Consider the following 14842-nt stretch of genomic DNA (forward strand, 5'->3'; position numbering starts at 1 on the left):
AATCTTAGCCAGTCAGGATGGAATATGAAAAATCAAACAAACCCGTTTTGATCACATTACTATAGAGATCATGTGTACCGTGAAATATTGATAAAATCTGTAGGAGTTCTGTCAAAAAATTGTTTTGCTGCATGTTCTCCCCGTGTCCCCTAGGGTAGGTACCCTCACAAAAACATGCAGTAATCCTGGTCTCTATACAACCTCCCCCTGGCCAGCCGGGGCGCCTAATGGAGGGGAAAGAAACTGGTTGGAATAACGTGTTCCTTCCACGCGCTACGTCCAACCGGGGAAACTCCCCCCTGTCGGGTGATAAGAAGGCTTGTTAGCTCTCATGCATTGAAGGAGGCATGAGCTCGGCTCTGAGCTCTCCCTAGGTTGGCAGAGGGAGTGTAGTGCCCAGGATTACTTCGACAATTGGCACTGGGTGAAAAAAATGGGGGTTACAAAATCGTGGGATCATTTTTTTTGTTGCAAAAATTGGCCTCCTGGTAGCACTATAACAGGCCATGTGAAAAATCTATATAGGATATAGCTTGCTGCTTAATGCTTAGCAGAAGTCATCATCAGTTTCCTCTCAGTCATGATCAGATTTGCTTTGCTCCCCCAGTAAATACATTACTGGGGGAGCAAAGCAAATACCATATGCAGGGGTAGGCAACCTTAGGCACGGGTGTCAACATTGGCACAGGGGAGGTTGATCACTGGCACACTGGCATAAGTGTGAGAGAGAGGTTTTTTTCTTTTAAAATGAAATATCAAAAAAATAGTTTAGTCAGTTAAATTAATCCCCTCACATCTATATACAAATTACACCCTGCACATAATTCTACATTCATTAAAACTCCTAACTCTGACTCTGGGTTATTGAGTCTAATGAGCATTACATCCTGATGTGAAAATAAAAATAAAGGTTATGTATAGCCTATGGACAATCAAAATCAGTTGGAATATTAAATGTTGATGTGGTGTCATAATTAAACTTGATATGGCACACTGACTATCAAGAAAATGAAAACATGGCACTTCATGTCAAAAAGGTTGCTGATCCCTGAATGTCTTGAATAAATACAGTAAATTAATAGTTTTAACTGTCTGTTTTAGTTCACAGTATTTTATTTGCTGTGATAAAATATTATGTTGTATGAGGGCTTGACCTTTAACTTGAACTGTACTGTATCTCATCATCTTATGCTAGACATCTTGTATGTATCTTGTAATGTAACTTACTTAATTTATATATTTCTGTACATTGTTACTTTATTTGTTAGGTTCATTGTATATAGATTGTACATGCAATTTAAATACTTCCAATATACTTGATACTAGCCCTAAATACTTTCATGCTGAATTTGAGCATGTTCATAACAATAATTTGACTTAATACAGTACAATTCTCTGCTAAAATAACCTTCTTTGTGCATGGTATACAGAATACAGTAACAGAGTACAGGTAGGCAGTGCCCAGGATTACATAGACAATTGGCACTGGGTGTAAAAAATGGGGTTACAAAAATCGTGGGATAATAAAAAAAAGTATATACAGTAGGGTTATACGTTTTTAAAGACGGGGTGCCGTGATTTTCAGTGATTTCCCCCCCCCTAAAACATAATCATCCGGTATTATGGTTATACTAGGAGAAAGATTTTTTTCAAAAAAGTGTACAGAAATTGTTAAAATTGTTTTTATGTGGACACGCCTCCAGTTCATTAAGTATACCTGGTTCTCACCTTAGCACCTCCTCCACCACCTTAGCACCACCCACCTGTCCTAGTCCCTCCTCCTCCTCATGCCCACACCTGTTGTGTTATGATAATGAGGGGGAGGGTATGTTTTTACTATGTCACTAAAGCGCCGTTTCTCTATTGGCACGTTTGACCCTCAAGGTTTCAGCCTCCAGGTAGAAACTCAAAATTGTCAGAGAAGACATAAAACACCATAAAAACACCACCAGGGGGCTTAATGAAGTTCTATCAACCTCATAGACACATGAAAAACAGAAAAAGTGCAAAACCATGGCACCACCTCTTTAAAGATGTCAGACATGATGTTAAAAGCTGAACATCTGATACATGTTTAATGGTATATACTTAAAAACCAGTGCACTGAAAATCTGGCACTTACTGTGTGCGCGGCCCCTAACCTTGTTCCTCAGGAGTTGTTTATGAAGTGATTCATCGTTTCATAAAATTCATGACAGGATATTCATTCAACTTGTAACTGATTCCCCAGGTGTACCAGAGCCTGGATCGTGAACTGCAGAAACACGTGAGCCACCAGGACACACTCCAGCAGTGCCAGACATGGCTCTCCACGGTGTACGAGGAGTTAAACGACCAGCCGCCGTCAGGGCTCCAGGAAGCACTCAAGCAGGTAAATGACCAGCTGAATGCCAGTGCGCCCCTTTTTATACTGTCTGGAAGCATTGGAATGGTATGACACCATCTGTTAAGTCAGTAGTTTCCAACCAATTCTGAACATTGTTTTAAAATTAAAACATTTGGCACACATTTATTAAAGTTTTAAATAAAGATGAAGACTTTCTTTTGGATTGTATATAAACAAGTTTCTCTGGGTTTGTTAATTTTGTTTTGGGTCGTAAAGAAAAGTGGAATGGATTATTCACAACTAGTTCTACCCTAGTTTTATTTTTGTAAAATTAACATACAGTATGGAGAGTACAAAATGTATTCTCTTTATTCCATAGAAATAGTATAAAGTATAATTTGGGTATAGAACCTTAAGATTTTCATAGGACATGGAAGCTTAATCTGTGCCTTTACCAATAATTGTATCATTTTGATCTGTTACTTTCTCCATGTACAGGTGAAACATCATAGGGCCCTCCAGGAGCAGGCCAGTACCTACCTGGACTTGGTGTGTTCTGTTTGTGACCTGACTGATGAGGCTGTGAGAGTCACAGCTGGTGAAGTCCAGAGAGTCAAAATCACGGTCAGTACCGTATACATTAACTCCCTGTTCATCATTCACAGTCAGTACAATGAATGTGCTGTGGTCAGTCATTTTATTGTGGCCTTGGTTTCTATACAGATGTCAGTTTAACAGTACATACTGACATATATGTATACGTATGTATGTATGTATGTATATACCGTACAAAAACAACAGGATCTCGCCTGCAAAAGCCTGTTGCGGAAAATAGTCTATAGCCTACATACAGTAGCACTCAACAAGTATTAGAGTTCTCAACAGGCCGGAAAATTGAGCCCGAACAATTATCATAATTTTAGGCCAGAGGGCCGGGTCGGGCTTGGGCAGAAATTGAGAACTCTTAACAAGTATAAATTCAACATGCAAACATCATGTGTAGAATGCATTGCATGCTGTACACAATGGTGGCAACTGTAGAGCAAAGACCAGTAATTCATCGGCACAGTTCTTTTTACAAAGAATATATTGAATAATAATAGTAGCTTATATTGAATAATATGAAATACATGAAATAAATTGTGAGTTCTGGAAGGCCTACATGTCCTTGTATTGTGTGCAAGACAAGGGCATCTTCCATTTGATGGTAAGAATGGGCTTGGAGACTGTAGGAGGTAGTTAAAAGGTCTATCTGCTCCCCAGATAGAGGAAAGGATGTGTACTGCCCAGGAACTGTCTGAAGGCTGGAGAGAGATCAAAGAACAGAAGCAGGAGCTCTCCAGTTTGTTCCAGGATATGGAGCAGCAGCTTCTCAGCTTCTCCAGGAGGCCTGCCGAGCTGGAGACCAAGATAGCTCATAACATGCTGTCACAGGCCAAGGTAGTAATATATATATATATATATATATAGTGCTGAGGCTCATAAGGGGTTAATTGATCAGAAATGTCGCCATCACCCCTGCACTGACACCATAGAAGTGTATGGCTATCCTGCTGATACTGTACATTTTCGATTTTTCGATCAGTAGTATGTTTACATGCACAATAACTGTTAATGGCTCTGATTTACTCTAGATAAAATAAATATAAAACAAAATAAGCTATTTATTTTGGTGGGGTAGTGCCTGCGTGCCAGCACACTGGCTAGTTACCATGATTGAATTCAATCCAATCCAATCTGTTTACCTCTACAGGAATTCAGCCAACAGCTGCAGTCAAAACAGGGTGTCCTCACCAAAATGACAGAAAGTGTAAGCAGACTGACAGGTGGCCAGGACTCACCGGAACATGCAGAGATAGGCCGTCTGAGCAACTCCTGGCTGGAGCTCTGTCACCAAGTCAACAAACTGCTGGCTCAGCGAGAGGAAGACCTGCTGAGGGCAAAGGAGTATCACGACTGTATCACTGCCATGGAGGCGCTGTTCGAACAGGTGTCCAAAGAGTGGGACAACCTGGCAAGGTGGGGCTATAGCATTCAAGTAGATGTTTAGTAATCAATGTTTTATTGTTATCAGGTGCTACTTATGACTTTTCAAAACAAACAAAAGGAAAGAACAGCAACAACAAAGTATAAAATAAAATAAAAAGACTGAAATAGACCCTTTTTGGTTGACCTCAATTCAAAAAAATGTGCAAAGAAATACAGCAAAAATAATGTGGTTTGTCAAGACATTATGAATTAGAACTCCAGAGAAACCTTTTGAATACCATGGCAACATTTTCCCCACAATTTTATTTTCATCAGTCAAAGATAATTATACAACTCGCATTGAATTCACAACTATATGACTCTTTTCTTGTACCATAGAACGGACGCTGAAAGTTCATCTGAGCACCTGGAGGCACTAAGGAAACTTGCTGTAGTTCTTCAAGACCAAAGAGGAACTCTTGAGGATTTAAAGGACCAGCGGCAGAAAGTCATCCAGCATTTGAACTTGGATGACAAAGAGCTTGTCAAGGAACAAATAAGCCACTTTGAGCAGCGCTGGTCCCAGCTGCAAAGCCTGATAGAAAGGAAGATCCAAGATTCAGTGATGACCCTGGAGGATATGGCCCTGGTGGAGGCTCGTCTGAGGGAGGCTCGTGACTGGGCGGAGGAGCAGCAGCCTGCGCTGTCTGAGGCCATGAAGATGAGCCCTCCACCGGAACTGGCTCAGAGCTTCCTGTTTGACCACCTGAGCATCTGCAGTGAACTGGAGGCCAAGCAGCTCCTTTTGGCCCAAGCTATGAATGATGCTGACAGGGTGCTGGCTCACCTCGGCCTCAACGAAAGGCAGCGTCTGCAGCACCTGATCACAGACACCCAGTTGGAGGTGGAGACTCTTAGTGTGAAGGTATCGCAGCGCAGGAAGCACCTCAGCAAGGCGTTCACAGAGAGGACACAGTTCCTGATGGCCGTTGGTCAGTCCATCAACTGGGTCCAGCAGAACGAGAAGAAGGCTCAGGCAGAGGAGTATATTGCTCTGTTACCAGATGACTTGGCTAAACAGGTGCGGACATGTAGGAATATCCAGAGTAGTCTGAAGGCCTATCAGAGCGAGTTGAACTCCCTGTGGTCTCAAGGGAGGGACCTGATGAGGGATGCCAGTGAGGATGAAAAGAACGAAATACTAACAAAATTGCAGGAGTTGCAGACGATCTTTGAGAAAACACTGCACAGGTGCGGCCAAAGACTACAGGAGCTAGAAAAAGTACTTGTGTCCCGAAAGTACTTCAAGACAGACCTGGAAAAAACATGCCAGTGGTTGAAACAAGCCGATATTATCACATTCCCTGAAATCAACCTCATGAATGGCGATGCAGAATTGGAAGTGCAGCTGCGGAAGTATCAACTAATCATAGAGCAGGCGATTGAATATGAGAACCTCCTGCTCATTGTACAGAGAGCTGGCCAGGAGATCCTGCCGACTCTGAATGAAGTGGACCACTGCTACTTGGATGAAAAACTCAATACTCTCCCCCAGCAATACAACAGCATATTAGCACTGGCCAAAGAAAAACAGGAGAAAATCCAACAGGCTATTCTAGCGAGGAAGGAGTACGCCTCTTTCATAGACGTCACTCACAAGGCACTGAAAGAGCTGGAGGAACAATTCAATGATCTAGGATCTCAGCCTGTCGGCCTGGAGACAGAAGAGGTTGTCAGTATGCAGAGTGATTACAAAAGAATTCAGGCAGATCTCAGCGGGCTGGGTCTGGCTGTGAGTGAACTGAACCAGAAGAAAGAGGGTTTCCGTAGCACCGGTCAACCCTGGCGCCCAGAGGAGATGACCCAGCTTGTCGGCCTCTACAACGGCCTCAAAAGGCTGGTAGAGCAGAAAGTCGAGCACCTGGAGGACACCTTGGAGTCATTTGAGGACCAGAAGGCCATGGGCATGCAAGTCCAGTCAGAGCTGACGGCCACCAAAGAGCAGCTAGTTAAAGTCAGTGCAGAAACCCAATCGGCTGAGGAAAGGTTGAAGAACTACCACACGCTGGCAGGCAGTCTCCAGAGCGCCGACTCTCACCTGTCCAGGCTGATGGAGCAGATGGACACCCTAGCTCCAGACCAGGCCTGTCACAATGCATCCAAGGACCAGGTGTTGTTGTGGCAGGATGAACTTCGATCCCTGCAAGCTGCTGTGGGAGAGCTGATTGAAGAGTGCGAGAACAGGTTCGTCCAGAGTAAAGACTTTGAGACGGAGATGAAGAGAACGCTGGACTGGCTGCAACAGGTCAGGGACGATCTTGGCTGTGCTGTGATTGTGGATGTGCGGGTGGAAAAGGTTCAGGAGGAGATCCGGAAGCAGCAAATCATGCAAGAGGAGGTGCAGTCCATGTTGAGGATCGTGGCTGCCCTGAGCAGCAGGGAGAAACAGAAATACATCAGTGCCAACGAGCATGTCCCGGCCCACGTGGATACAAGTCTGGAAGAGATGGCAAAGTTGCAGGCAGATGTACAAAAAGCTCTGAGTTCCAAACAGGTGAGATGTCCTCATATTGATCATACTGCTATGCTGTGCTCTTTTGAATGTTTTGTATTTATTGTGCATGGTATGGTCTGCTGTGTGTCATAGTCTGTATGTGGGCTTCCATGTTAACTTAGAGTATGTGTGCCAATATGTACTGTGAAACTGGCCGTGAATATTTCTCTGCAGCAATGTTACTAGGAGAAATTATTTAATATTTGTTGGACTTGACATGTAACCACTTAAGCGTTATACTGTAGTCATACGGCAAATAACCGATCTAAAAGCCCACAACGTGTGGCATCATGCCTAAAATAGGGACTCCAGGGTTAATATGATTAAATTGAATCTAATTCCGTAAATTAAATATAGAAATAAAACACTTTGATTGTATGATATTTGATTGCTAAAGTTCATCACTATTAAAGAATAGCTTTCATTTGATGTGTAAATGCCTTACAGTACTGTATGTATATCTCATTGTCCAGATCACATTGGAGCAGGCACTTGTTCTGTGCCAGACGTATCACTACAGGATGCAGTCAGCCTGCGAGTGGCTGGAGGACGCCGTGTCCTTCCTGCAGCAGGCCAGCCTGGGCGTAGACGTGGAGAACTACGAGGAGTGTGTCCGGCAGCAGGAGGACATCATGGGTACTGAGCAGGAGTTCCTCATCCACCTGGAGGAGCTGCAGGCCTTGCCGCCACAGCTAGAGAAACTGGTCAACCCCATGGCTAAAGAGCAGCTCAAGCTGAGTGTAGAGTCGGCGCAACAGAGAGGTGTGGAGGTCCGAGACCAGCTCCAGTGTCACCAGGACGTCCTGCACAGGTAGAGGGAGAATAAGAGAGATGACTAATGACTATACAATAGTTGTGTTATATTGCTATGCCTTTTAATGTACAAATTCTAATTTCCGCATTTGAAAAATGTAACACCTATTCTGAAAAGATAATGGCATTCATGAATTCATGAGTCATGTGAATTGTTGAAAAAATGCAATATTAACTGAAATCCTTTTTTAGTTTTTAGTTTTAAATTCAAATTCAGACAGAAGTGTTAACAGACAGGCAGCTGTTCTCTAACATAATACTGTATTGTCTTCAGCTGTGTGGCCCAGTGGAAGTCGTACCAGGAGGCCAGGCAGACTGTCATTGAGCTGATGAATGAGGCAGAAAAGAAGCTGACTGAGTTCTCCACTGCAAAGGCAGCCACAAGCCAGGAGGCAGAGGAGAGGCTGTGCAGCCATAGAGTATGGGAGGCCAATGCATTAATTTTAATAATAAAATAAAAGGATCATGGACTACATTATGCAGTCATTATATGATACCAAAGTTTTACATTTTTATGAAGAAATTGACAAAAAAAATCTCTTCACATTTGGTTATTTAGGATTAATGGGAAAAAACATTGCTTGCAATAGCACTAGTAAAGTCCTTTAATTTACATTTGTTTTGTTTAAAAAACCCAACAAGAATGTGAAAACATGCCTCCAATACATCTTTAACATTTGAATGTATTCTCTTTTTCTTCTTCTTTGCCCTCCCCAGTCTCTTGTTTCACTGGTGAATGGCTTCCAGGAGAAGCTGAGTGGTTTAGAGGAGCAGGCTGCCCAGCTGGAGCTGGTAGGGAGTGATGCCAGCAAGGCCACCATCAGCCGCTCCATGACCACTGTGTGGCAGCGCTGGACGCGTCTGCGCAGCGTGGCACGGGGACAGGAGAGGGTCCTAGAAGACACAGCACAGGAATGGAGGACCTTCAGAGAGAAGGTACTGTACTACAAAGAACACATGAATTACAGTAAAGAAGTACAAATTGGTTAACCGGTAACTGACCGGAGAGTTTGTCACCCACCACCAGGCTCGAAACCTGTGCAACTTGCATGTCTTAAAAAAAAATTATAATAAGCAAATCCAATATGAGTCTTTGCCACTTATGATGTTTTATTTTGCACTATACCTACTTTAGTAAGCTTAGGCCTGGCAGTTGCTAGTTCAAAATGCAGTGTATTGTATAGTGTTCAGACTATAGTGTTCAAAAATCTTTTGTTTCAATGTCATAAACACTTAGTCCCCCAGGGGTCTACTCTATACTAGTAGGCCCCCTTCTTTTTTCCTTCTACACCAAATATCTTCACTGAAAATAGCAGATCTGCAAGCTCGCTACACGTTGTAGATCTGCTATTTTCACCAAATGTTCGCCCCCAGAATAGTGATGCCATGATTCATGTGGTTCGTTATTTTTTATTGTCAAGATGGTGAAGCTGGAAGACGTGTCTGATGAGCTACAGAGCCGTGTCCCTGACACTGCTGTGGAGAAGGCCTCCAAAGCCACCCTGCAGTCTCTGCTGGACCAACACGACCTGCTGAGCCAGGACATCGAGCGAGAGCTCTCCTCCCTCACGCTGCTACGGCAGTATGCCCTCAGCCTGCTGCACGATGTGGAAGTGCCTTCACCAACCAATGAGCAGGATGAGCTACCCAGTCTGAAAGAGATCAGAGTTGTACAAGACCAATTGGAAAGGTAATGACAAGTTAACTTGCAAAACGACTTGTTGTAAGTCAGAACTTAATGTTTGTTTTGACCTCCTTGGAGTACCGTTTCGCTCAGCTTAGACAATTCAAGGAAAAATATATTTTCCATGTATGTGATACTGACCGTATTTGTCAAGTCAATGGTTAACAGATTATACCTAAGATGGACTAATTTGGTAAACTACACCTATCGGATGCCTAAATGAGATGAAAACAAATGAATAAACTAACAATTTACTAATACAAATATTTGACCCATGTCTAATTCTGTCATTTTCAAATGTTTTGTAGTCTAGGATACTGAGTGCAGTGTTTTGCTTGTTTCCATCCAGCCTTCTGACACAGTCCAGGACCAAGCGTGCCCAGACAGGCCATGAGCTCAGGGACAGAGAGGAGGTGGAGAAGGACCTCAGTGTTGTAAAAGCCTGGATCCAGCAGACCAGAGAGCTTCTCCTCAACCCCACCCCAGATATTGATGCTCTGCTACAAGAACTGGAGGTAAGGCTTTGTTGGCTTATCCAAATTGGTTTATATTTTGGCAGCATGCATAAGACATGTGCCGTTGATTGGTCCATTGGTGTGAAAAAAACAGACATACACATAGACAGACACACAGGAGCCACATCGTGAAAATGCATATAACATTACAACTACATTACCAGTTGACTTTGCTACTGTAGGTTGTATACCGGTAGTTGTTTTCATCAATTTTCTTTCCATGGTGCATTTTCATCTATTTCCTTTCCATGGTGCATGGTTCTTAACTGCTTAAAGTTATACAGTGCAGGTCCACAATTTTTAGCAGCCTATGCTGGTCATTACCGTCACTGCAGGCCGTTTGTTTATTCCTCTGTTACCCAGAATTCCATTTGTTTTCACCGGAAGACGGAAGCGTTTCAAAAAGCGTTCTTTTAATTGTTTTATACGATCTGTGGATCGTTTCTCTTAGCCAGTGGAGCTTTAGTTACCGTGAGCTGTGTTTTCTTTTTCTGTTGTTTTTCGACCTTCAAATCATACAATCTCTTAAATCAGCGTGAGTTTCCTTTTTGTTATTAGCGCGGTAGTTCCTGGCCAAACAGGAAACCGGTGCGGTAGTTCCTGGCCTCCGTTTTCCGGCCAGATTACATCATTTTCGCGGGAAAGGCTCACCGAGCCACCGTTCAATAGAAAATATATAAATAAAAGGCTTTCGGGGGTGAAATTCATGGAGTGGGTGTTGTGAAACTTTTGCCACTCACAAAAGATATACAATTTAACTTTAGTTTTGTTGAAAAAGTTACCTAGTATTACTCTAAGTGCCACTGGACGTCTAAGACGTCAGTTTTAACTTTTTTTTTTTTTTTTTTTTTTTAATTCAGAACCCAAGATATGATGATTTGAAAATGTTCTGCTCCATTCACTCTTTGTTTAACTTCTTACTGAAAAAGGCTGTATCTCCGCTCCTAAGCACTTTTTTTTTACAATGAATTTTGGCTGTGGCACTCAGAGCCAAACTGCCATAAATAAGCCGGGCACTGAATTAATTAATTACCTGAGTAAATAAGGTTTCAAAATATTTTGATTTTAAAACAAAAAAAACATATATATTTGTGTTGGATGTTATTTCTTGTGCACAGGTAGTACATGGTGATGTCATCACCTACCGCCAGAATGTGGATAAAATTGCCGAGCAGCAGCAGAGCAAATACCTGGACCTCTACACCATTCTGCCGTCAGAGATCTCCATGCAGCTGGCTGAGGTGTCCCTTGCTCTAGGTGCCATTGAGGACCAGGTACTGTATAAAGATCAACCATTTAATGTCACTAAAACAGTAAACAATGATATATCTTTTACTGGCCATTTATATGCAAAATACAGTAGGCTACTGCATGCTAGTAACATACAATGCTTTTTTTATGACTCAATGTTTATTACATTTTAAACTAAAAAGTAGGACATAAGCAAAAAATTCAAACACAAGAAGCAGACTTACAAATAGACAACAAATTAAACAAAAACTAAAACTAAATGTGTTGATTTCATGCTCTACTCATCAAAGCTACAATCTGGGACTTATGTTAATGAATAAAACGTTATGGTAACCAATCTGTCTGGTAGAGTATTTTAATACAATAACAAGCGCATCTGCAGTGGGTGGAGGTGGTGGTCTCCCTGCTCTTCTATTGAGCAATTTAGACACTTGTGTCAGGTGCTGTAGGACACCTACTGGTTGACAATGTCAGTAAAGGTATTTGAAGCAGACCACACGCCGGATTGGACACTGATGCGATGTCATCTTAATTGTAGTTTGGACATTGACGTTTACCCCCTTCTGTTGGGAGAGGGAGACAACGGACATAAAACGTACGGATTGTATCGTTAAGCTACTGTGTACCAGGCCATAGAGACGGGAAGGCCAACTACAGTAGAGTAGGATAGTAGGCAAAAGAGAACAATACATTTGTCTTTTCATATCTCATGTCAATGTTATAGGTTCTTTCCAAAGAGAGAGAAATTCAGAAAACTAGAGACATTAAGGAGGACTTCAGCTCCCGGATCCATGATGCTTCTGAGAAACTGAAAGCAGTCTCTGCCAAATTCAAGGAGAAATCCCCTGACATCGATCACGCCAAAGAAGAAGTCAAGGTGGGTTAGCCAAAGTTAACAACATGTAATACAATTCCTTCTTTCCTTATCTCACCATGGTAGTCTTAATGCATTTATAGGCAAATACAATTAACCACATTAACCCTGGCATCCCTATTTTTGGGCATGTCATAGGCTAGCCGAATATTTTCAGATTATCTCAAGTTTTCAAGATGTTTCGAAATATTTTGAAAATAGCAGATATATGCTCACAGCACGTCACAGTGCGACACGTTGTGAGCTTGTAGATCTTGTAGATTGTGATCTTGTAGATAACTTGTGGTTAAACTAACGTGAATTCCTAAAGGTGTACATGTCACCTTAAATGTGATATTATACCTTTGTGATTTAGACTATTATGACATGACATTATGCATGTCTGACCCATTTTTACTTTCACAGAGCCTGGCTGAGGACTTGGACAGCTGTGGTCGCACTCTGTCAGAACTGGACGCTGCTGTACAAGAGTTTGGTCGACGGAACCCCCTACTGGCCAAACAGCTGAGTGATGCCATCAATAAGCTGTCCGAAATCCATCACCACACGACCCGGCTAGGTGACTGCAGGAACAACTGGCTTAAAAAGGTCAGTGGTTATTTCTTATTTATTCCATGTGTTATGGCTATTTGCTCATGCAAGGTGTCTCTATCAGTGAGTTGTGACATTAGGTGAGCCAACTTTCAGACACTAGTAGTCACATCCATCAGCCAAAATGCTGGTTAATTTTGACTGGCTGTCTTTTAACAGCTGCCTTTTATATCTTAAAACCATACTTGGCTGGCAAAAAATAGAAGGTGTCTGGTTTTCTTTTTAATCCATTAGCCAAGAGTCCTCGCAGGAGGAAAAGAAAATGGTTGTTGTACCATATCTGTACAGTAGTTCCTCATTCTCTTGTGTCTCTTTTCTTATCTTGGCTTTGCAGGCGGTGTGCTATTTAGATGAGTACAATGAGATGCTGGACTTCATTGTGAGGTGGTCAGAGAAAGCCAAAAGCCTGGTGAGGGCAAACATCATCTGGAACTCCTCTGTTCATCTGCAGGAGCAGATAAGGATGTACCAGGTAGGTTGGAAATCCAGTCATGTATCTGCAGATTGGAGCTAGTTTAGTAATTAATCCTAGAGATTGTATGTTTAAAATAGGACAAGTCGGCACTCAAACCTCCTTATTAGTAGCTTTTTAGATTGATTTACTGTAGAAATAAATCTCCAGAAGCTATTAGATTGAAGCATGGAGCAGTAGTGTACGAGTCAGCTTAAAATCCATACATTTACTAGTTAACACATGTTCACCAAGCAAGCGAGCACTTTAGTTCACTGCAACGTTTGAGAATCTGAGATATATTCTCCTTAGAACTCTTCAGTATCATGTATAATTAAAAGGTCTTATACAAGAAAACCTGCATGGAATTATGTGATCATTACAAGCAACTAATCTGTGATTGAACCTGCAGACAGTCTTTCTAACCACCAGGCCTTTCACCCACCTGTCTCATTTCATTATCCTTTGCCCTTTGTGTTCAGGCCGTCTTGCGGGAGTCTCGGGAGCTCCATGGAGACCTGGAGTCGATGGGGGAGAAGGTGGAGCTCCTCTCTGAAGTGCTGCAGGTGGAGGCCTTGAGCCAGCAGCTGTGTGAGCTCAGCCGCCACACTGAGGAGCTCCAGCAGAGCATCAAGACTCGTCTCCAGAGCCTGCAGGATGCAGACAAGGTACAGAGAAACACAATTATGGATCTAATGTCTCCATGCAGTCGTTTTCACTGTTGTTTTCCAATGTGTGTCTAGTTTTTATTCTCTCATGTTAATTCCCTTGAACTGATAATGTAGTGGCAATTGTACATTTTCATTCATTCTTATTTTCTTTCTTAGAAAATGTGATACTGCTCCTGATAACTGTTAACATGTGCCGCACAGCCCGTTTATTTTTCAGTTAATATTTAATATACTAATAAATACATGATTTACATCTGGCATGATCTGCCTGCAGAGTATGGAGGCGCTGGAGTACGAGGTGAAGGCCTTACATGTTGCTATTGAACAAGTCCAAGCTACACTGACCTCCCCAGAGTTGGCTCGCCAGAGCCTCAAAGAGCAGCTGACTCAAAGACAGGTGAATATAAAACTCCCTTAACAGCAATAGTCCATTATAAGCTCCTACTCTAATCAAATGTATGCAGATTGGTTTGAACTTGACTGACTACAGGCGATGTCAAAGCACTGATACATTTTTTGATCAGGCTCCTGATTGTGAGGTATAGGACCACAATGGAAACTAGTCCCCAGGACTTTTTTGTGTTATCCTTTTAGCCTAAATGCTTTACTGTACCTTTGTGCTGTTTAATTTTTTTAGTTAATGAAGTATTCAATCAATCAATCAAAGGTCTTACTGACTCTAGATGAAAATATACTGTATATAATACGGAGTGAACAGCCGGTAGCGCTGTCGCCTCACAGCTAGAAGGTCCTGGGTTCGATTCCTGCCGGGGACGCTGTGGGCGCTGGGGGCGTGTCTTCTCCTCCGCGTCATCAGCGCCCATACCCTAGGTGGGGTTGGCGAAAGGGCCTTTCTGTGTGGAGTTTGCATGTTCTCCCGTGTCTCCTAGGGTAGTTAATACCCTCACAAAAAACATGTAGTAATCCTGGTCGCTATACCGCCTCCCCCATGACAGCCGGGGCGCCTGATGGAGGGGAAGGGAACTGGTTGGAATAACGTGTTCCTTCCACGCGCTACGTCCAACGAGGGAAACTCCCCCCTGTCAGGTGACAAGAAGGTCAGTTGGCTCTCATGCCTGAAGGAAGCATGAGCTCGGCCCTGGCCTCCCTACTGTGGGGGACTGGTGTAGTGCTGGTGTAGGGC

At 42.7% G+C, this 14842-nt stretch overlaps 1 protein-coding gene across 1 annotated transcript in view; it reads left to right on the forward strand.

Annotated features, from left to right (window-relative positions):
• Window positions 1–14842, forward strand: part of syne1b (spectrin repeat containing, nuclear envelope 1b) — a 123870-nt gene that overhangs the window by 63705 nt on the left and 45323 nt on the right. The window contains exons 72-87 of the mRNA XM_080415010.1: window positions 2231–2371; window positions 2825–2950; window positions 3590–3766; window positions 4080–4345; window positions 4694–6848; window positions 7322–7659; window positions 7936–8080; window positions 8379–8597; window positions 9083–9351; window positions 9695–9860; window positions 10979–11134; window positions 11836–11988; window positions 12391–12573; window positions 12911–13048; window positions 13510–13695; window positions 13973–14095. Of these exons, the coding sequence (XP_080271136.1) occupies window positions 2231–2371; window positions 2825–2950; window positions 3590–3766; window positions 4080–4345; window positions 4694–6848; window positions 7322–7659; window positions 7936–8080; window positions 8379–8597; window positions 9083–9351; window positions 9695–9860; window positions 10979–11134; window positions 11836–11988; window positions 12391–12573; window positions 12911–13048; window positions 13510–13695; window positions 13973–14095 (4941 nt within the window). The remainder of the gene's footprint in view (window positions 1–2230; window positions 2372–2824; window positions 2951–3589; window positions 3767–4079; window positions 4346–4693; window positions 6849–7321; window positions 7660–7935; window positions 8081–8378; window positions 8598–9082; window positions 9352–9694; window positions 9861–10978; window positions 11135–11835; window positions 11989–12390; window positions 12574–12910; window positions 13049–13509; window positions 13696–13972; window positions 14096–14842) is intronic.

This window comes from Gymnoscopelus braueri, assembly GCF_963280865.1.
Source record: "Gymnoscopelus braueri genome assembly, chromosome: 19".
NCBI classification, from domain to species: Eukaryota; Metazoa; Chordata; class Actinopteri; order Myctophiformes; family Myctophidae; genus Gymnoscopelus; species Gymnoscopelus braueri.